The 23,099-nt window shown below is 37.1% G+C and overlaps 1 protein-coding gene across 4 annotated transcripts in view; it reads right to left on the bottom strand.

Moving 5' to 3' along the window:
* The window catches only part of DNAJC13 (DnaJ heat shock protein family (Hsp40) member C13), a 65,775-nt gene that overhangs the window by 18,309 nt on the left and 24,367 nt on the right, over positions 1–23,099 (bottom strand). For all 4 annotated transcript variants that reach the window (XR_015797953.1, XM_025173899.2, XM_025173902.2 and 1 more), the window contains 23 exons: positions 22,680–22,835; positions 21,192–21,248; positions 18,805–18,926; positions 17,796–17,871; positions 16,753–16,848; positions 16,442–16,585; positions 15,394–15,408; positions 14,702–14,784; positions 14,460–14,613; positions 12,971–13,074; positions 12,725–12,884; positions 11,399–11,461; positions 8,385–8,486; positions 7,895–7,999; positions 7,016–7,218; positions 6,594–6,678; positions 6,274–6,428; positions 5,510–5,555; positions 4,686–4,840; positions 4,280–4,481; positions 3,601–3,716; positions 3,225–3,303; positions 272–407 (listed from right to left, as the gene is read on the bottom strand). Coding sequence is in view for 3 of the 4 variants with exons in the window: in XM_025173899.2 (XP_025029667.1) it covers positions 272–407; positions 3,225–3,303; positions 3,601–3,716; positions 4,280–4,481; positions 4,686–4,840; positions 5,510–5,555; positions 6,274–6,428; positions 6,594–6,678; positions 7,016–7,218; positions 7,895–7,999; positions 8,385–8,486; positions 11,399–11,461; positions 12,725–12,884; positions 12,971–13,074; positions 14,460–14,613; positions 14,702–14,784; positions 15,394–15,408; positions 16,442–16,585; positions 16,753–16,848; positions 17,796–17,871; positions 18,805–18,926; positions 21,192–21,248; positions 22,680–22,835 (2,614 nt within the window). In the remaining variant the exon portion in view is untranslated. The remainder of the gene's footprint in view (positions 1–271; positions 408–3,224; positions 3,304–3,600; positions 3,717–4,279; positions 4,482–4,685; positions 4,841–5,509; positions 5,556–6,273; positions 6,429–6,593; positions 6,679–7,015; positions 7,219–7,894; positions 8,000–8,384; positions 8,487–11,398; positions 11,462–12,724; positions 12,885–12,970; positions 13,075–14,459; positions 14,614–14,701; positions 14,785–15,393; positions 15,409–16,441; positions 16,586–16,752; positions 16,849–17,795; positions 17,872–18,804; positions 18,927–21,191; positions 21,249–22,679; positions 22,836–23,099) is intronic.

The following is a 23,099-nucleotide window of genomic DNA, read 5'->3' as shown; positions in this document are numbered from 1 at the left end:
ATGCATAATTTTTTTTCACTACCAAGCATTTTTAGTTGCATATACTCATTTGGAATTTATGCACCAGCTACAGGATGAGAATATATGGAACACAAGCTGAAGCTCTAGCAATTTTGCTTATATATGATTATTAATAATCCCTTAGGATTGTAGTACTCTGGTACTGAAGTTCTTTAATAATTGGGGGAATATATATTTGCTAAATTTTTACAGCTGCCCACTTCTGATTTAAGTGTAAATTTCTAATACATCAGATGCTAAATCTAATTACCTTCTCTGTGTCTGTTAAAAAGGATACTCTGAGCTTTCAAAATCAGAATTATATTCTCAGGATCTGGGCCATCAACAATCTTAGAGGACTTTGTGCAGAGAAACTCATATCCTTTATTGACTTTTTCAAACATATCCTGTAGTTAAAAAAAGGGTAACAAAACGTTTAAGAATTAAAATTTAAGAACACTGCAAAACTTACTTTAGAAGTAAGCATCATAATTTTCAGTGATGTTGTTCCTTCTTTGAATTTAATATATTTTTTTTCTTCTACAATCTATTATTCTGTAGAAAAACTTGCAGTATACAAGTACTTAATATAGTACTTGGTATAGCCAAATTGAGAGCTTGTCCACACGACTTGATTGCCATGACACCATAACAACCATTTCTGAGGGCATCCTAACTCTGACAACATCAGCCTTTACTCACGCCCCTCCCATCATGAATTTGATCTCCCTGTGCTTGTCCTGCTGCAGTTTGAAAGCACTCTTTTCCTCTTATGCTGCCTCAAATGTTGGGCTGGAGATCTTTACTTCCTTACAGATTAGCTCCAGCAGTTCACTGTTCACTTCACAGAGAAAGGGACACCCCTTCAATTGAGTTAGAGCTCACCATTAGTTCTAATACATTTTGGATCTTTTTTTTACTATAATGGCTGTAGTAACAGAATCAGTATAACTCTTGCCTTGTACATCAAAGGTCACAGGTTCAAAACCCAGCAATAGTTTTTAAATTATTTTTTTTTTTCTAAAATTCCTATTTCTTCCTCTATTTTTAATAAGTTCTGCCATTTTCCATATGAAAGTATGTACAGTATGTCCAGGAGAACTCGCCCACAGGAAGGAAAGCAATTAGCCATTACTTTCTTGGAACAAAAAAGTGGAAGACACAGCTGCAAGGGAATTACTCAATGGAGAACATGGTAGTCTCAGTCCAGATTGGACTTCTTTAAACCTGCTTAGAGTCAGGTTGACATGAGCACACGATAGGAAAGCTTAAACGGTAAATGTAGATATTCTGTGAATTTTTTTGCAATGTGACTGACTGACCTACTGCAGACTTTGCATAGCGTCATTCTCCTCCCTAACCTATGAATTCTGGTTTATAATATTGCTTAATTAAGAAAATCCAGAAACTTACAGTGGGGCAAAAAAGTATTTAGTCAGCCACCAATTGTGCAAGTTCTCCCACTTAAAAAGATGAGAGAGGCCTGTAATTTTCATCATAAGTATACCTCAACTATGAGAGACAAATGGGGAAAAAAATCCAGAAAATCACATTGTCTGATTTTTAAAGAATTTATTTGCAAATCATGGTGGAAAATAAGTATTTGGTCACCTACAAACAAGCAAGATGTCTGGCTCTCACAGACCTATAACTACTTCTTTAAGAGGGTCCTCTGTCCTCCACTCGTTACCTGTAGTAATGGCACCTGTTGACCTTGTTATCAGTATAAAAGACACCTGTCCACAACTTCAAACAGTCACATTCCAAACTCCACTATGGCCAAGACCAAAGAGCTGTCAAAGGACACCAGAAACAAAATTGTAGACCTGCACCAGGCTGGAAGGACTGAATCTGCAATAGGCAAGCAGCTTGGTGCGAAGAAATCAACTGTGGGAGCAATAATTAGAAAATGGAAGACATATAAGACCACTGATAATCTCCCTCGATCTGGGGCTCCATGCAAGATCTCACCCTGTGGGGTCAAAATGATCACAAGAACGGTGAGCAAAAATCCCAGAACCACACAGGGGGACCTAGTGAATGACCTGCAGAGAGCTGGGACCAAAGTAACAAAGGTTACCATCAGCAACACACTACACCGGCAGGGACTCAAATCCTGCAGTGCCAGACGTGTTCCCCTGCTTAAGCCAGTACATGTCCGGGCCCGTCTGAAGTTTGCTAGAGAGCATTTGGATGATCCAGAAGAGGATTGGGAGAATGTCATATGGTCAGATGAAACCAAAGTAGAATGTTTTGGTCTAAACTCAACTCGTCGTGTTTGGAGGAGAAAGAATGCTGAGTTGCATCCAAAGAACACCATACCTACTGTGAAGCATGGGGGTGGAAACATCATGCTTTGGGGCTGTTTTTCTGCAAAGGGACCAGGACGACTGATCCGTGTAAAGGAAAGAATGAATGGGGCCATGTATCGTGAGATTTTGAGTGAACACCTCCTTCCATCAGCAAGGGCATTGAAGATGAAACGTGGCTGGGTCTTTCAGCATGGCAATGATCCCAAACACACTGCCCGGGCAACGAAGGAGTGGCTTCGTAAGAAGCATTTCAAGGTCCTAGAGCGGCCTAGCCAGTCTCCAGATCTCAACCCCATGGAAAACCTTTGGAGGGAGTTGAAAGTCCGTGTTGCCCAGCGACAGCCCCAAAACATCACTGCTCTAGAGGAGATCTGCATGGAGGAATGGGCCAAAATACCAGCAACAGTGTGTGAAAACCTTGTGAAGACTTACAGAAAACGTTTGACCTCTGTCATTGCCAACAAAGGATATATAACAAAGTATTGAGATGAACTTTTGATATTGACCAAATACTTATTTTCCACCATGATTTGCAAATAAATTCTTTAAAAATCAGACAATGTGATTTTCTGGATTTTTTCCCCCATTTTGTCTCTCATAGTTGAGGTATACCTATGATGAAAATTACAGGCCTCTCTCATCTTTTTAAGTAGGAGAACTTGCACAGTTGGTGGCTGACTAAATACTTTTTTGCCCCACTGTATAAGTGACCCCAGATTTGACCTAATAAAGGTTTTGTTAATGAGGATTTTGGATCAAAGTGAGAACTAAGAACATATAAAGAATGCATATATGAATTTACTCGCTCTTGTAAAGTAAATGGGAAAGCTTTACATACTAAAGATTCTGTTACTGGATTAGGGCACAACACATCCTCTAAGCAACATGCATAATTTAAGATAGGACACTTACCCGGCCTTCTGGATTCTTGTCAGGATGGTATTTCTGAGCCAGCCTAAAATAAGCTTTCCTGATCTTACTTTCATCATGTCTATAAGGTACAGAAAGGATTATGCATATTACCTAGGATTTAATATTCTGTTATTCAGAAGAAAAAACTTATTTGTAGCTGCCTTTTGCATCTATAACATTCATAACAAAGTATATTTAAAACATGATTTTGGCAACCATTTGAAATGGTTGATCTAATTCACTCAAATTATACTGACATTTTGTATAACATCTAAGTATATATTGACTCTATGCTGAATTCAGACAGCAGTGTAAAGGCTTAAGTCCATTCATTTTAGAATGTCAGTTTCAATTATATTTATAACTAGAAACTTACAGTCCTTGACCCTTTGGTAGATTCAGAACTTCATAAGCATCATCTATGGACATTGTAGGTGCCTTCTTCTCCACCTCCTTCTTCCAAGCTTCTAGAGTATCTTTTAAGAGTTTAACCTGAGTATAGAAAATTTCTAATTAGTTTTTCTATGGCAGGGGCTTTTTATGCAGTATTCATTCTTCTAATGCCTCTAACCATGGATGGTGGCTACGCTTAACAATTTTGGGATGGTGGAGTATATGAACCATAAAAGGCAGGGTGATGGTAGAAAATGGGTGGAACTAGGATTTTCTGGTTTGGGGGAGGTGGGTTTCTTTTTTTTAATTCCTTATATTACACTTTTCATGTGTTGTCTGCCTCAGAATGGTAAGTAGCTATGGTGCTAATTTTCAACAACATGGTCAGAGAAGCTCTTTTAAGAGTTATTTTCATCTCCTTAGAAGAATGGAGAGAAAATACTATTGTCTTATTTCTCCTTGTATTTTTTACCTTTTGCAAATTTGAAAGAACAATGTCAACTAATTTAAATTAAACTTAATGTAAACATTTATGTCACAATTAGAGCATGCTCAGCCTGACAGTCAAGGGAACAGGGCTCTCACATTTTTTGACATACTTTCACTTATTTCTCAGGTCTTCAGCATTTGAAACTAGGAAGATGACATACAAGTTGACTTACAGGATCTTTAATTGGCCAATCAGGAAACCGAAGCTTATCGCAAAGATGTCTGAGGTAATAAATATTGCAAAACAGCTCATTTTCCAGTTGAGGATAACTGATAACTGGTATGGGGCAGTACTGGTAAAGTGCTCTTGTATTACTTTGAAGACGAGGGGTGAAGTCAGCAAGGTGAGCAGCTATCTTCTCTATCATTAGGCGCCTGAAAATTGCAAATGTCTCTTTAAGCAAAAAAAAATTAACATTCTTTCAGACACTGATTTTCTCATCAGACATTAAATCTGGTTCTCTGTGGCAAGGTGCATTAGATTCATTAAATCTAATGAATTAATTATAAACAGCAATTGGTAATGGGAATACAGTGAGAAAAAGTCATTTGCTTTAACATGATACGTAAGTTAATTACCTCATTTCATTGCTCCAAATGGCTTCTGGAGTATCAAATTCACCCAAAAAAATTTCAGAAAATTTTTCTGGTGCATAGTTTTCCAAATAACACACCATAGCTTCTGGGAGGATATGTCCCAAAATGCTTCTCTGAACTATGTCTTGACCTTTTGCCTAAAAAAGAAACCAGGAACATAAATAATTGTAAATAAAGTAAACATGCTAACATTAGTATTAAATAATTGCTTGTTTTCTGGTAAGAAAATCCTGAATATTTTTGCAGAAGTTCAGTAGAATTTATTCTTAAGTATGTGTAGATAATAGCTTTCTCCAACATGATATCCCCCATATGTGCCAGGTTTCAATTCCCTAAGTTACAGGAATTGAAATTCAGCACGTCTGAGATGGTTGAATTGCAGTTTTAGCCACTTGGAATGAAGTAACTTGATTACTTAACACAAATGATTCTTCAGTCTTCCCTTCTACCAATGTATCACAATTAACAAGTAGTTTTATTTTAAAATGTAAAGGCATTTCCAAATTTACTGATCTGCTGGTGATAAAAATTTATTGACAACAAGCTACATATTTCTAATTATTTTATACTAAAGAATCCAATTCTGTTTATATAGTGCTCAACTAAACTATTTTTGTTAACTTATGTAAGAAATCAACAACTCTGAAGAAACTAAGCAAGCTGCTTTGCAGTATTAATGTAGCAGGCAAAACCACCAGGAAAAGTTAAAAACTAAAAATAATCCCAAGTAATGCTTAATACAATACTAGGATTGGCTTATTTGCAGAAACTTTAAATGTTTATTTTCTACTAGTAATATCTCTTACCTCTTCAGACTTGAAAGCCTGTTTTGAATGTGTATACTTCAAAAACCTAAAAGATAAGTTTATTTGGTTAAATGGTATGAATTCTTATGTAATTCATCCTTCCTTCGAACCTTGAACCCTAGGATTCTGTGAGACATCATGATAAAAAAAAAGTTTTTTTTTTTTTAAACTTTGCTAATCACACAATGCTAGAGTTCGCAGTGACTGGAATTTTTACATGCTACAAATCAGTTACTGATCACACTAATGTACCGTGAGCTGTAGATACATTTTTATGCAGAGGTTCCGTGAGATCTGAAAATTATTTCAAGGGTTTCCCCAGAAAAAAAATGTTGAGAAAGGCTGCTCTAAACTTTAACTCACCAGTAATCTAGTACTACATTATTTAGGGAATTCCTCATCATCAGATTGCCCCATACCACTCCATGGTGGAGGGTAAAGCTACCCCAGAAAGAAATAATGGTTCACATTTGGCAATAAACCACAATTTGAAATTATGGGCTCTTGTTGATTTACAAATTCTGGTTTGCTCTACTCATGGCTTGCTGTTATTATGTTCCTCTCATTTCTTCTGGGTATTGGCAGAAGAAATGGCAAAACAGCCAGAATATGGCTGAATCTTTCGCTTGACTGTAAGACAACTCTGGCTTTCATGCTGATCTAGGATTAAACATCATGCTAAATCAAAATAAAAGACTTATGGATCACTAGGTAGCATGTTATTCAGATTAACCCAGAACAGATATGGAACTTTTTGTTTTCACCTTGCAACGGGGAGTACATTGGAACCAGTGTACATCATAATGAAGAAGAATACTCCACTGAGGTAAAGACGAGGTAACTGCGGGTTGTCTTGCATGATATGGAAGAGTAATATGGCAACCTTCTCAACAAGAATGGGATCAAAAGTCAGCAAAAGCTGCAGTATAAAAAAATAAATAAATATTGCATTTCAAATTAAAGTATTGCCCAGCTACTATCCAAAACATTACTCCGTTTAAAAAAAACATAAACATGCCTAGCATGTTGAAAATGAAACAGGAAATGAAATATGTCTGAAAGGTAAGATGGAATGTTAATTTACCTGAATGATATGTGGAAGGCAAGTGTTGTCTGAAAGGAGCCTCTTCACCTTGGGCAAAGGTCTTATAATGGCATTATCCTGATCTCTAAAATAAATACGTTTTTCTAATCAGTATGTATAGTACAAAATGATCTGCTTTATTGTCTTTTGGCTAATTTTTACACAAATATAGGCTTAAGTCCTTTGTCAGCAGAATTTCTCTTGTGCCTCACCTTCTCGTTTTTTCCTAGTACAACTCTTTACTAGTTCAACATGTGCGTATTTCAGATATTGGCCACCTTCACAGTGAAGAATTACCTATGTTTTTTTGGAGTGGTTTCTTGGACAGTTTTTCACTGTCTTCATGCCCAGGAATGGACCATTTAGGTTAAGATTTTTGCACTAAGAAGGAATATTAACTACCTGACATCTAGATTCCTTACCTACTGGGAAAATAGCTACACATTGTGATGAGCATGTTGAGAATAAGTGTAGCCAGATCTGTTTCATTTAACACAGCTTGTCCAGTGGCCAGTAGACACCATTTCAACTGAGGAATAACTTGCAATGGTCGCCATCCATCCATGCCCTGGGCCCAGCAGCGTGTTTTTGAAGTCAATTTTCCTTCTGTCCACAATTCCTGCATCTGAGTTAAAAATTGAATACTATAATGAAAATGTAGTATTCTGAACAATACTATTGACAAATGTTCAACTTTATTCACAACTATCCAGTAGTGAATAAATCCAAAATATTTAACCATTTTTACCATACTAGTCCTACATAAGCAGATATATAAAAATACACTATCCTGTCAAAAACCAAACAGTAAAACAATCTGAGCAAATCCAAAGGGCTAATCAAGCAGCCCAGAGCTCCGCTATGCCACAAATCAAAGTTTTCTGAACTAAAAATAGACAATCATTCCAGGTTCATTAGCATATCTGATTTGAAGAAAAAACATCTCAGCTATAAATAATACTGATTGCTCAAGCCGAAAGTGAAAACTGTCTTCTTCCAATAAAAGACAGAACACAAGTCCTTGCTAGCAATCCTGAGTCCAGATCTGTTTTTCACTCCCAAGGAAAGGGAAATTATAGTGAAAGAAAGACATTCTCCTGATTTTTTTCAGAAAATCAACAATGTAACTGGATATTATGTGCTGGTTATTCCTGACAACTGTGTGGGTTGACTTCTAAGCACATCAAATATGTATGATTTCACCATTTATAAACATATTCCTTTCTGAGAAAGATTACAAGGCCATGTGCCCACACTGTAATATTATTTTCAAACTGAAGACACAAATCCTTGAAAGATACCTCATTAAAGCTGTATGGGCCTCTTCTCTCTTTCTCTGCATTGCCATAATACCATTCTTTTTCACTCTCTCTTTTCATATCTGGTGCTGCTTCAATGACATTGCTCTTAAAAAGAAAAACAAAGTAAGTTTTGCATCAGCTAACTGGAAAAATTCAGATTTTACATTTTAAGAAGCTGTGTCATAAGGACAAATGTTACTGTCTTGTAAGAAAATGTAGAGTTATAGGAGGACTCATCAACTTTTCAAATGGTTGGACCAAAGAATGAGACTTAACCATATAGGGAAGGGCAGCTGAACATTACATGACAGGTGTCTTAAATGAGCTGCTTAGTAGCCATACTCCAAATCAGAAAAAAAGTGCATTAAATAACTTCTCAATTTTGAACAGATTCAACCTCATATTAATTCCAATATGATAAATATTTTTGTTTATATGAGAATCTGTATTTAATCTATATAGAGAGATTAAAACGTTAAAAATGCCATACTTGCAACGGTACTGTTGCCCTGCTTGTGTGAAGATGGGCCAAGGTGAGGAGATCCACAAGGATTCTGATACCATTTGAATCCATAAGTTCTTTAACATTTTTCTGTACAAGAGTGCAAAGAATTCATAAGAAATCACATAACTGTTTAATTTAAAAAAGACTTTTTCTGGACTAATTTTTATTGTAAATCATAAGTTATACTTAAAGTAAGAAGAAAATACAAACTTAGAAAAAACTCTGTTCACAAAATTGTAACTCGTTTCCATTTATTTATAGTCTTTCATTTTACATCATTTACTGATTTTATCAGTAACAAATTATTACATTTCAATAAATGATTCAGTTAGTTTGGTGCTTGCTTCTACTCTTCTAGTCATTACTATATATCCTGGTGAAAGCACCACCTCTTTATTTTCATTAATAGTAAGAGATCAAAACTTATTGGATGTTCCAAAGTTCCCCTTCTGTATTATTTTTTACTTTATTTAAATGTGAACTTCCCAGAGAGCTCTCCCATTTTCAACAGTTAAGGCTACAAGGTTCATTAGTTAGGCACATTACTAGTATAACATATATCCTTACCCTTATTTTATACCAGATTTTTGAAGTGTGAACTGAAAATAAGAGTTGCTTCAAAAAAAGCTACAGTCTTTATTTAGCATAAATATGTGTTGAACAATTCCAATGGCTCTGTGTAGCTTACAAAAATGTACAAAAAAGTGCTAGAATTTTAAAAAAAAAAAACTAGAACAAAAATAGTTCTAACAAGCCAGAATGAAAAGGTATGTTTACAGATCCCTTCTAAACTCTAATAAATTTTGCCTCAACTCAGCAGCAGTTAGTTTCATAATAAAGACTTCAAATACTGGATATGAAAGACAAAATCCCTATTTATGTGGAAGCTGCAAAAAGTGCCTCATTAATGACCTCCGAATGCAGAGAGGACAGTTGAGGATTAGACTGGCCTGAATGCAACTGGTAACCAGGGCACTTTTGCAGTGTGAGAAGTACCTTGAAGAAATATCACTTACAGCAGTGTTGTCCAAACTTGGCCACTTTAAGATGAGTGGACTTCAACTCCCAGAATTCTGGGAGTTGAAGTCCACTCATCTTAAAGTGGCCAAGTTTGGACAACACTGACTTACAGGAATGTGCAAAATGTTTCATTCAGAGAAAAGCTGTTTTATGATGGTCTGTGTCTGAACTGAAACACATGCACTTTAGATGTTTTGGTCTGTGCAATGAATTAAATGGAGCCATTCTGGACATAAGCATGGGGGGAACGGGAAGGAGTGGAGAAAAACCAAAGACATCAGTATTGGTGGCTAACAGGAGGGGGGCAGGGCTGGTATGCATCCTTCCTCCCACCCTGCAGCAGCTCCCGGCATGGCATAACCCACCAGCCAATCAACTAGCTGCTTCCTTTCCTCCCATCCCTGCAGCTCCCATAATATCCCATTGCCCTGCCTTTCACTTTTGAGGCAACAACAGAAAAGACGCACAAAGTTTCAGAATTTTTGGCAGTGTTTTACATTAATGCCTTTGACTGACTGAGAACTTCTATGCAGGGCTGTGGAGTCAGCACATAAAACTTTCGACTCCGACTCCTTTAATTACATATTGATATAAGAAATAAATTATAAATATACTAATTATATATTTCCTATATCGACTGCAAGTGTGCAACATACAAGGCATGTCATCACTGCCAACGTGAATCAGCAGGCAACTTTTTAGAACCCTAACCTGTTAAAGCTTGGATCTAAAGGCTATAGCTAAGACATACTTTTTAAAAAATTTTATTTATTAAAGAAATTACAAACATTCAGTAATCTGATAGTTTAAACAAAGGATAAAAGCTAAAAAAATAAAAACAATGAGGTTATATTTTTATCAAAATATATATTTTGAAATTTGCAGAGAACTTGAAATTAAAATATATCCTGAAAAAAATAGGTTAATCAAATTATTTATCTATGAAATACGAAATTAACATATTATGTTATTTATATTATATACAATTTAAATTTATTAGGAGTCGGAGTCAGTACATTTTTACCGACTCCGACTCCAGTAACCCAGGAATTGCTTCTGACTCCATGACTCCGACTCCACAGTCCTGCTTCCGTGCACTGCAGAATATGCCAAGGAGCTTTTCTACAGCAATATTCCCCAACCTGGAGACCTCTATGTATTTTTAAGTATAAATGACAAAATATGGCCATGTTAGCTGGAGATTAAGGGAGTACTAGTCCAACATGTTTAGGGGCATCAGGTTGTGGATGGCTGTTCTAGAATATGCATTTAAATTATGGGGGATGTGGGCAAGCCTATGGGAGGGGGGGAACATGGCCAATACTCTGTGGCACCTATGCAGGGATGAGTGAAAAGGAAGTGCTGAGAAGAATCAGTGGAATATATTGCACCAAGATATTGGTGATGGCTGATAGGAGGGAGGGAAGGTGGTATAAAAATTGGGCATGGATGGCTGGTTTGGGCATGTCACAGCAGGAGCTGCTCCTAGGAATGGCAGGGGAGAGAGAGATAAATGCACAACAGTCCTACCCTACTTGCTCAAGAATCTGTTTCACTGAAACAACCAACATCTTCCAGGCCCTGGCATGATTCTGCTGAAAGGATTCCGCAGAACTTTCAGAATGTGAAGGCTTGTTCCAGGTGACTTGCTTAATCACTGCCTCACTTAACAACCAATTTTCTGGTCCCTATTGTGGTCATTAAGTGAGGACTACCTGTAGTTTGCCTCAAATTCTCCTCAAACAAAACATTCAGCTAAAATCACTCCATCCACTGCAGAATAATTCTACCAAATGTTTACCTCAATTTGTTACAAAACATACAAATAAACCTTTTATATTACATGACATAAAATCATTAATACAATTATATGTCTTCCATTATGTACCTATAATAAAAAAGAGAGTTATTTGTAGACAGGTCTATATATGGACAGTACTTTCAATGCAGACTGTTTGAAATTGAGAACTCTTGCTCACCTTGTTAAGAATCAGCTTGTTAAGGAATAGGATCAGCCGGTCTCGCTCCAGTCTGTCAGTGCACTATAGAAAAGCATAAGACTTGTTTTTTAACAGAAGAAGCCTGAAAAATGTGTGATTAAATGCTATCTCCATCTCCTTTAATGCATCATTAGATTAACACAGCACCATATATGCACTTAAGAACCATTATCTTGCAATATCCAAAGACTGAGTGTAAACATAATAGCATTTGGAAATAGCAGCCTTGTTTCCACAACAGTCATAACAAGGCAAGTCACCAACCCAATCACACCTTCTCATCAATGGTTACAGCAAAACACAATTACATTAGCTAAATCAAAAATCACTCCCTGGGAAACACATAGGCTCTGCTGATTTCCTCCAGTATGTACCTAGTATCCCATGAACCCTTATGCCAAGAGAGCATGGGCAAAGCTTGACAGCATCACTAGCCAGCTCCTCACTGTTCCTGCAGGCAGCCAGCAGAGTTGAGAGGCGTGCTTCGTCCTGCCAAGTCCTAGTGGCAAACTCCATGATAATGGAGAGGATTTTTCAGCTGCTTTTCCTCTCCTGTTCTTTTTCTTGAAGGAACATGCAGCGTGGGTAAGTTGACTAGATTTAAGATTTCTTATAACACAACTGACTGGGAGGAATCAGTTTAACCCTGTGCATGACTGTTTAGGATACAATGAAAGTTCAGAGGGTAACTGATTTGGTCAAGTGACACTTTTTTGGTGATTCCCAAAATACATTTAACCTTCTCACTAATCTAAATAAGGTTGTAGGAACCGGGACACTGAAAACAGTAATGACAGCGTATAATGAGACAGCACATTCCTCACTATTAAAAACAGCAAATTCACACAGTAATTACAGTTGTTCCTACAAACATACATGTCTCCTTACATGGCTGCATGTCTCACACGTCATCCAAATATGTCAGTGACTCCCCAAAATTAGTTAACATTGAGGTTTCACAATACATAATTCAGGAGGGGGAGTCAGAACAATGTTATTATAACTATGGCAAAATCTACAGAATGTATCTTTGGATCTGGGTTTATTGTCTACAATTCATGATTATCTGACATATTTCTTTAAATACTTTTGGAACATAGGAACAGATACTACAAAAAAATCAGTTCTAGTAATGTCCATGCTAAAGTAACTCAGGAGATAATATAATCAATTTGTTCTCATGAAAAATATTCAAAGACAGATCATAGCTGCTAGCCAATTTTTTTGGGGGAGGGGGAGGCTTCAATAAATCATGTTTGCTACCTGCCTTCCAAAACTATGTGCAATAATTTAGGAAATACTTACTCTTTCCAACATCCCTATAATGTATTTAGTGTCACCAAATGGACCTATCTCCTCATAGCATCTTCCATATACAATAGCCAGGGCTTGCAAGCAGAGACATTTCATATTTATTTTAGGAGTAAGCAGGAAACGATGATACAACTCATTGAAAAATTCATACCTGTCAAAGAAAAAACAAAGAACTGCTTAAGATACAGTCTTTACATCTTAAATGTAAATTTTAATGTTAAGATAATAGCAACTTACGATCTTTTAATTGCTTCACTTTCTTCACTCTCATCTTCTTCTAAAAGCAACCTCAAGTAATAATCCCCTATTTTAATTTCTTCTGACAGGCATTCATATTTCACCTTTTATGAAGAGAAAGTAGAGAAGATTAATATAATGTCTATGTAGGAGAAATGAAATTAATGCAATAAAATTTCAGAAATTTTGTAACACAAATTGAGATTGTTTGACGAAACATTCCTGATATGTAGAAGAAGAAAGGGAAATGCTTGCTCTGGGGACTATGTGCATATCCGAAGAGGTGAATGTATTTTTCTTTACGACTATTATTCTTATGTGATAATGTAAAACAATCAGTAATGGAGTAATGAACAATCTCAATTACATTCAGATTAATCTCACTGAACTGAATTCACTTATTCCAGAACAGACATTACAGAAATTTGAGCAATATTTATTTAGTTATTTGCTGGGACTTACTGCTCTAGTCCAACGTAACTCTGAACAACTTATACTCCCTTCTACGGTAACAGGGTTAAAATACAACAGTATAATAAAATAAAACAATACAAAAAGTAACAACAAAAAATTTAAAAAGCCAAAGGCCACTAAATAAAAAACATCCAACCACAGGCAAAGATGGGGGTTCTAATTTTTATTTATTTATTTATTTTTATTTATTTTATTTTCAAATTTGTATGCCGCCCATCTCCCCCAATGGGTGACTCTGGGCAGCTCACAATAATAAAAAAGAAGAAAAAACACAGGACTCTCCAGACATGGACATAATCTATAAATAGTTAAAAAACATATATTAAAAATGGCCTAAAAACCTCCTATAATTTGGGCCCTAAAAAACCTGTAAGATGCTGGGGGGGGACAACCCCTCACCCCACCAGCCATCTCCACAGGTGCGGGCCCCCCTCTGCCCCCCAGGCCTTCTGGCAGAGCCAGGATTTGATCTCTTTCCTGAAGGCCATGAAGGAGGGGGCACACCTCATTTATCTCAGATACCCTCCTATGGCTTTTTTAAAAAGTCGGGTTTCCATGACTCTCCTGAAACATATACCATGAGGCCTAGTCTGATCTTAAGGGGCAGACTATTTCAAAGAAGTGATGCAGCAACAGAGAGGCTTGACTCCTTGGGCCCTGTAGATGACATCCCTTAAGGGAAGGGACCTGGCTTAGCCTATCCTGCTTAATCATACTGTATCAGCAGAAGCCACTGGAAGTAAACAGTTCTGTAGATATCCAGGCCCTGAGGCATATGGAGCTTAACACGATAGGCCAAATTTTCTTACTCTTATAATACAATGATTATAATGCTAATAGGAATTTTTAAAACATAAAAACGGGCACTGATTTGTATTTATATAAATAATTTTGATCAAAATTTTCTATACGAATAGCTTAAGAAATGACATTACAGATCCAGGTAACAAGATATTTAGATTCAAAATAAACTAAGCTTCTAATTTCACAGGATAAATATCAAATGAAGACATACTTCAAATTCATGGTGATTCCAGGAAATGACATTGGTGCTACCAAGTTCTCTGTCAATCTGAAATGCCCGCATTTCAGTCTCTAAGGAATCTCTTAATTCTTCCCTTGTTTTGAAATTCCAAATCAGATTGGATCTAGCATGATCTTGGAGAAATCTATACAAACAATGTAAGAAACAAATTTTAAATGGTAATTTTTAAAAAAAATGTAAAGAGGCACATCATTTCTCTCTCAATTGTTTACCGGTAATAGAAGAGATCCCAGTTGGCTTGTATTTTTATCCTTTGCCTTCGCTTCCTCAGTATTACTGGCTTCTGATTGAGATTCTACAAAATAAGATTAATCAAATTATATCTAGAAAGTAAGTCAACGCAGAGTAAAATGAGTTCATACACTTTGTGGAAATACAAAGCTTATAATTTATTGCACAAAACATTAAGTTTGATTCTATGTCCCTTTCTGAAAAATAGAGCTGTCTGAACTCAAAAAACAAAGCTACCTTTTCTCCCTACCTAAAGCAACAGGAAGGGGTAGGCCATTACAGCAACATAGATCAATTTTTATAAAAGTTAATAAATCTAGGAAATATGGCATCAATCTTGTCTGTTTTGGAGTAGCTTCTTTTTCAGTGCTATGGAGTCCTAAGAATTCACTGCAAGCATATGGTATAAAATAACATGAGCATGGTGTTACACATGTATATATACGTGAGAAAGCTTCTTTAGGATGTTACTGAAAATAACTGAAAATATAAGGAAATCAACTTAGAAACAATAGAAGACAGTAAGTTAGAAAGTGAAGACTTCTATATTTTTATAGAGCTGAGATAAGCCAAACTTAATCAAGCAATAGTTTTAATCTATTTTGTACTGACAGACAAGTTGCTATACACTAACCTAATTCAAGGCAGTTTACAGAAAGTAATAAGGACTCACCATATTGTTTCTGTCCTAGATGTATTTGGGAAATAAAAGGAAAAACAAAATTTAATGTTTAACAGAAATGCCTCTCAAAGATTTGAATATTTCAGAATAATCTCCTACAAATAAAGTAAGTCTTTATAGGTAACAAAATCACTGGCTGAGACGGAGTGTTAAACAATACCTCTAGTTTCTGCTAACCAGACTACTGGTAGAAGGGGGCATTTATGGATCAAACTAATATAAAACATTAGCTCTGGAAAATTTAATGAATTAATGAACAACTGGATACATGGCAAACATATGAACTAAAATCGCTCCTCATTTTTCTCCGCTTATTCCATAAAAAACAACCTAGAACTTTAGGTGCAATCACAGTTGTAATTAGATCACACTAATAATTTCATAAATTGGTATATCTAGTACTCTAAAGTGGATGGAGAATAAGGCTGTATACCATGCTTCTTTTATTTCTATTATGTCAAGTCAACAGCAAACTGACATTAAAAGTTATAACGTCTCTTCATATATTTAGCACACTAATCCATAATGAGGTTGAAAAAAATCATGGTTTATTTACAAACCACTAAGCCAAAATATAAATCATATTATGGCTAAGAACTGAGTGTAAATTAGATCACAACCCAACTTTCATAATGCAAAAAGTGATAAACAATTACATGGACCAAAAAGGAACAAAAATCCACAAGCAAGCAGAAGAATGGAAGGGAAGCAAATCCCAAGACAAAGCTCTGAAAGAGAATTAGGGATATTTTCACACACCTAAATATATTAACCCCTCAAATGGTACAGGTGTTGCCCTTTCTAAGTGTTCAGCAGTTATGTTAAATACCGTTTTCCCAGCTTCAAGGAAAAGTTAGGCTTGATTAGGATCAACTTTAACAGAGAACCTGTCTCCAATTTCTCTTTAGACACGAATATATTGATAACACATGCAGAAACATCTATAAAATCAACACAACTGAAGATATCTAGACAGACAACTTAAACCGAAAGAAACGATAGTAACATTCAGCATGAAGACAAAAAAACAGTATTGTACCTCTTTTTGTGCTATTCCCATTTTGTCTCTCCAATGCATCAAAACCAAATCCACCTTCTCTTTGGCAAATTTTTCCACTTCTTTAGCAGCTTTTCCTGCAAGTCTTTGCCATTCTGGCACTTTATTAAACTTCCCATACTGATCCTGTAGAAGAAAATTCATCAATCACCAAAATTAAATTATATAAACCTATTACCCACAAAAATCATGAAAATTGAACTGAATTATTTTTACCTTTCCTAAAGCCATGATCTATATCTTAAATCAGATGCACAGTAAAATAATTCAAGAGGGAAAGATTTCATACTTACATTTGCAATTTTTAAGTTATCCCTAATATGCATCCGGTCACAGTCCTTTTCAGGAACAGGGTCATTACAGTCCAAGTATGAAAGTAAACCTGATGGCTAAAGCCACACACATACACACATACAAATAACAAACAAAAAACATCAAAATGCAATTGCATTATTAATCAAAATTTATAATTAATTCAAGATTTGCTATAGTTCTCCACAAATTTGAGCATCAATTACTATTTGGCACACATAATATACATCTTTATTTTACTGAACGGTCTTTTTCTCAGATTTTTTAATGTATCATTTTATTAAATTATCTAATTTTCCATATATTACACAGTGGTAGCTTCCATCCACAGATGCTATCTTTAAATGTTATTCCATACATAGGGATTTTCATGTGCAAATATCTCTTACATTCTCTCTCTAAAAACATTACAACATTTTCTATACAGCTATTACAAACAGTCAAAATTCAAAAGCCTACATGGGGCTTCGTTATGCCTAGGACATTTTTTTTTAAATCCCATCTTTGAGCAGCCAGATCGCTGTTATATTATAAATCAGAGTTCGCAAAGTTTCCAAAGATTTGTCAAGCACTGGGGGGTAAGGGACTTGCTGTTTGAGAAATAAATTCTGAAATGCTTTGAACATAGCTAGGTCTTACTATATTTGGGGTGTGGAAAAAGATCTGCTGGGAATTCCATATTCAGAATACAATTCAGAGGCATCTTTCATACTGAAAATTGTTTCCAGCTCTATCCAACATGCTTCTGCTGAAACATGGAAAATTCCCGTAGCAGTTTCTGTTAGTGCAATGAGTTGCTATTTGAAAATCTACAGTTACTGGAGAAGTGTTTGTGCATGCCTAAAAGATCTTCTGGACCTTGGCTACTATCTATCTGAAAGTCTGTAACAAAAGATTCTATTAGCATGCTCATCATAAAACTGTTTCTCAACTATTTAAAGGCTTTATTGCTGGGAAACAGCTGAATAACAGCAAACTGTAATAAATGAAAAAGCCAAGATTCTTGATGCAGATTTTCACTTACCAAAATACGCTTCAATAAGTTCAAAGCAGTTGCATTTTCAGCTGTCCAAAGACCCACTAGATGTCTACTCAGCTGTCTGAGAATTGAAGTTGAAAAAACATATTAGGAAAAATTAAATTCAGACAGAGAAACATTTGTCTTCCAACAATACTAATACTCAACTTCTACTCAGAATCTTCAACTTATCTTCCAAATTATAACTATTGAGTAGTCTGCCTCATTCTAAAATCCTAAGGTTCAACAAACAATACTACATTTTAAAAAATCCAATCAATATTAAAATGCAACTTACTACATACTAACATATTATAGCAGCTTTCAATCTATCAACTTCCAAAATCCTGTCTCTGGGTGTTTTAGTAGAAATGAGGATGGGGCAGACATTTAGCAGGATTATTTGCTTCCCAGCTTTAAAAAAATGCAGCTTCTGTCAGCTCTGGTATGTAAATTAACATGTGGTAGAATTTGTTTAGCTTAGTAAGAAAATAATACTGCTGGCAGTGATATCAGTATGAGGGAAGAACAAGCCCAGCCAAGCCAAGGAGGGAGAGAAATAGATCACTGTGGGAAATGACTACCAAAGGCAAGAACCAACTGAGAAATAGCCCAGACAGTATAGTAGAAAAAGCATAGTAGAAATAAATGGGTCTGTTTGATGTAATGGTTAAAGTGCTGAAGCTGGGAAACTGTAAATTCTAGTCCTCCCTCAGACACAGAAACTGGGTGGGTGACATTTGGCCAGTTGTTCTCTCTCAGTCCAACCCACAACACAGGTTGCTGCTGTAGAGAAAATAGGAAGAGGGAACATGATATATGCTGCCTCGAGCTTTATAAAATAAAGGGGGGGGGGTATAAATCTAATAAACAACTGGGAAGAGATAGAAAAGGAATGAAGTTATATTCCCTCAGCATATATATTTCTTCTGCAGCAGTTTCAGAACAGAAGGGAAAGACCATAATTGCACAAAAGGGATTAGAGCGTTTAAGCAAGTAGCAAGCCTAGACTCACCTATTTGTACGCATCCTTTGATCTGTGCTTATGGTAAACATAGCAGTGTGCAAATGGCGAGGTAAGGCACCTTCACTGAGAGCAAGTTCTTGCATTTTGGTTGCTATTTCTTTATCTCCCTCCTTTGGAAAGAGTGCAATAAAATTAACAAAGAAATTTTCTGGAATACCTTAAGACCATTCCCTCAAAGAGTTTTTTTCACAATGTCTTCTAACAACTCTGACCAGCATTCAATCTTTTCTCCTCTTTAGCATCCAACCTTAGGAACTTGTGAAACTCAAAGGGTAGTGTTATATTTTGCAATGCCTAATCGATTCTAGTAATGTTGTACATTTATATTTTCACAAAAATTGCCTTACAAGAGTTTTAAGGACGGCAGCTGACCTGCAGCCAAAAACTGCCCTTGTAAGAAAAAAGACAGCAATATAATGAATTTATCGATCAAGGGACAGAATGTTCCAGAGAATTCAAGATTATTCCTTTTCTCTCTGGACCATGCCAAATCTCCTCCCAGGCCATGACGTTTCTTGGTGATTTCCAGAAGTAAATCCGAAGATGTTTGCAGTGTCCAGAACATCTTGAACCACTTCTTGGTAAGAGAATTTACTTACTGAAACTGCCAAATAATTCCCAGAACAACATAATCTAGGAGGACTTTGATATGGGTCCTGGATAGATGAATTTTGCACATCCAAAGGAAAAAAACTAATGACACCCAGACCTGCTTGTTTGTTTGTTTATTTATTTAGTAGACTTATCCCCGCCCATCTCCCCCCAATGGGGGACTCTGGGCCGTTTACATCAAATTAAAACAAATAAATACATAATTAAAATTTATAAAAAGAAAAACACATTTACACAAATGGAAGGAAGAGAAAAAATCCAACAGGCTGATGGAAGCCACACCAGGCCTCTAGGGGGCTAGCCAACCCCATTTCTGATGGCCTCCCTCCACGCCCCAGGCCAGATGGCAGAGCCAGGTCTTCAAATCCCTCCGAAAAGCCGGGAGTGAGGGGGCCTGTCTCACCTCCGGGGGCAAGATGTTCCAAAGGGTGGGGGCTACAGCAGAGAAGGCTCGCCTTGTGTACCCCGCTAATCTGAGTTCTTTTGCCGAGGGGGTCCGGAGCATGCCCTCTCTGTGAGATCGGGTGGAATGCGTTGAAATCATGGGGGCGAGGCGGTCCCTCAGGTAGCCTGGCCCCATGCCATGTAGGGTTTTAAAGGTGATAATCAACACCTTGAATCGGACCCGGAAGCAAACCAGTACCCAATGCAGCTCACGGAGCAAAGGTGTTATATGGGTCCTTCTTTGGACCCCAAAAATAGTTCACGCGGCTGCATTCTGGACCAGCTGAAGCCTCCGGATACTCTTCAAGGGTAGCCCCATGTAGAGTACATTGCAGTAGTCTATCTGGGAGATAACAAGGGCATAAGTGACCGTTCGAAGGGCATCCCGATTCAGGAAAGGGAGCAACTGGTGCACAACCTGAAGCTGTACAAAAGCCCTCCTGGCCGCGGCTGCCACCTGCTCTTCAAGCAGGAGCCGTGAGTCCAGGAGGACCCCCAAATTACGCACTGGGTTTCTCTGGGGCAGTGCTACCCCATCCAGCACCAATGATGACAACGTCCCGGATACAGAGGAGCCATTAACCCACAGCCACTCCGTCTTACCAGGGTTCAGCTGGAGCCTGTTGTTCCCCATCCAGACCCTCACAGCCTCCAGGCACCGTGAGAGGGCAGTCACGGCATCACTTACCTCACCAGGGATGAGATATATAATTGAGTATCATCAGCATACTGATGATACCTCATCCCATGATGACGGATGATCTCACCCAGCGGTTTCATGTAGATGTTGAAAAGGAGTGGAAAGAGAACCAAACCTGCAGCACCCCACAGAGGAGGGGCCGAGAATGGGACCTCTTGCTCCCTATCATCACCAACTGGGACCAGCCCCGAAGAAAGGAGGTGAACCAGCACAAAACTGTGCCGCCCACCCCCAAATCCCTGAGCCGTCCCAATAGGATACCGTAGTCGACGGTATCGAAAGCTGCTGAGAGATCAAGGAGAGCAAGGATGGTCGCACTTCCACCATCTCGCTCCCGCCAGAGATCATCCATAAGTGCGATCAATGGACCAAGTGCTTGTATGGTAGAATAGCCATAGAACAATCTATCAAAAATCTGCACTGTCAAAAATCAAATATTTTCATTGCCATGGTTCATTCTAAACGACTACTTACAACTATGTAAAAAGTAAATTAATCAAGATCAAAAATAATTCTTCCCTAAAACAAGTTTCTCCAGATGTTTATTTTATACAAAGTGTTTGCTGCTCAAATTGCCCTATTCTTATTAAAAAAATGTAATTTTTTAAATAAGTCTTACTTCTATTATTGCCTTCATAACCAGTCCAGCTCCTTTCACAATGGCCATGGAAGGGTGCTGTGAAAACAGTGCATAAGAATGTAACACGTCAGTTTTTCTGACTACAGCATTAGCTGAATATAAAGTATTTATATATAGTATGGGGACATAGCGAATAGATGAGTCAAGCATTACAGGTTTCTTTTTGGCTGTCATTAAGTGATAAACATTTTTATAGGAACTGCTGTTGAGAGCCTTCATGTTCTACAGCCAGATCTGCTCCTACTTAATACAGATTCCCAGGTCTTGAGGATCCGAGTGTGGGGAAAGTGGCACAATCACATTATGGTAGTTGTTTTTAAAATCATTTACTTTCCTCAGACTTGATTTTTAATGGAGAAAATGGATGAAAGTAATATTATTTATTTATACAACCTCTTGAATGGCCTGTCCTTATAAACCTGGAGGGGGGGGCTGCTTTAGTTTCCTATGCTTAACATGAATTATTTACAATAGGTTTAAGTCATACATCAAAAGCAAAGTGTTTGGACCATGGAATAAAGAACCATGGATGCCATTTACTTGTGCCAGTTTTAATTATTTCACAGCAAATTGGGATTCTCTGGGGAAGAATGTGGAGGGGTACTAATACTTTTGGCCATGCCCTTATTCCTAGGTATTTGGAATCCATCAAGAAATCACAAACTGTGGATTTTTCCACATAGGGATTGGATAAAAGAATTATCAATCAATACTGGAAAGAAAAATCTACACCTGATTTGCAGCAATGGATTTTTATGTGTTGTTTGTTGAAAAATCCAATTCAAATGTTGACAAAGAAGTTGTACTTTCCATTTATAATGTAATTTTCCAGAAATATTTTACTTTACCTTTTTATAGTATTTATTTTGAATTATTTATTTATTTAATTTGTGTGGTCGCCCATCTCACTAAGTGACTCTGGGCGGCAAACAAAATTTAAAAAATAAAAACAATTAAAATAATACAAACATTAAAATACATAGCAGCCGAGAATAAATCACCCATCATAATGACTAAATTAACCATGAAACAGGTCCCTGCATGCACTTGAGGCCCCAGGCCCAGGCCCAAATCTTTAAGGATTTACAAAAAGCCAGCTGGGGTGGGGCCATCCTGATCATTGGAGGGAGAATGTTTCTTAAAGCAGGCGCTACAGCAGAAAAGGCACGTCTTCCAGGCCCTGCCAACCGGCATTCCTTAGCTGATGGGATCCTAAGCATGCCCATCCTGCCTGACCGAATTGGACAGGTAGAAACAACAGGGGAGAGATGGTCCCTCAGGTAACCTGGTCCCAAGCCATGAAGTTACATGATACTGTTAACATAGTTGCATGTATGCTTTTCTTTCCGTTAATTAGTTTGATATAATAAAATTAAAAAGACTTGATCCATATAAAAATGTACAATTCAATTAACAATGGGAACCAAATGAAATAATTTCTGAAATGTTTTTTAACCCCATACTAACCTGAAAGAGCTTGAAGAGGGTTCTTCCATTAGATGCAACCATCTCTAGTAACATATCAAACTGCTGCCCTTCGGTTGTTTCACTATATGGAGCACAAAGTGCAAAAGTAAGGAAGTCCAGAAGTGAACTAATAACTAGGGCACCTGTTCCATATTCCTAGAAATGAAAAATATATTTATTTTCAAAGATCTCACAGAAAAATTTCTAATGCTCATGAGCTATTCTATTCAAGGAAGATGAGCTTGAATATAAGACTTTACCTCCAAAGGAACAGTAGGCAGAATAATATCTATCTATCAATCTGTCTACGTTTTTCAGTCCTGGGGATTCCTCTCTCCCCAGTAAAAATGAAACACTTCTGTGCGTATATATGCATATGTAGCTGCAAGAAACCACATTCCAAAGAGGCAGCCCAGGACA

This window comes from Python bivittatus, unplaced genomic scaffold (assembly GCF_059951505.1).
Source record: "Python bivittatus isolate LINGU-HERP-01145 unplaced genomic scaffold, Pbiv_v1 ctg000610_np1212, whole genome shotgun sequence".
NCBI lineage: Eukaryota > Metazoa > Chordata > Lepidosauria > Squamata > Pythonidae > Python > Python bivittatus.
The sequence above is the reverse complement of the archived record's forward strand: the minus strand, read 5'-3'. Positions and strand labels throughout refer to the sequence as shown.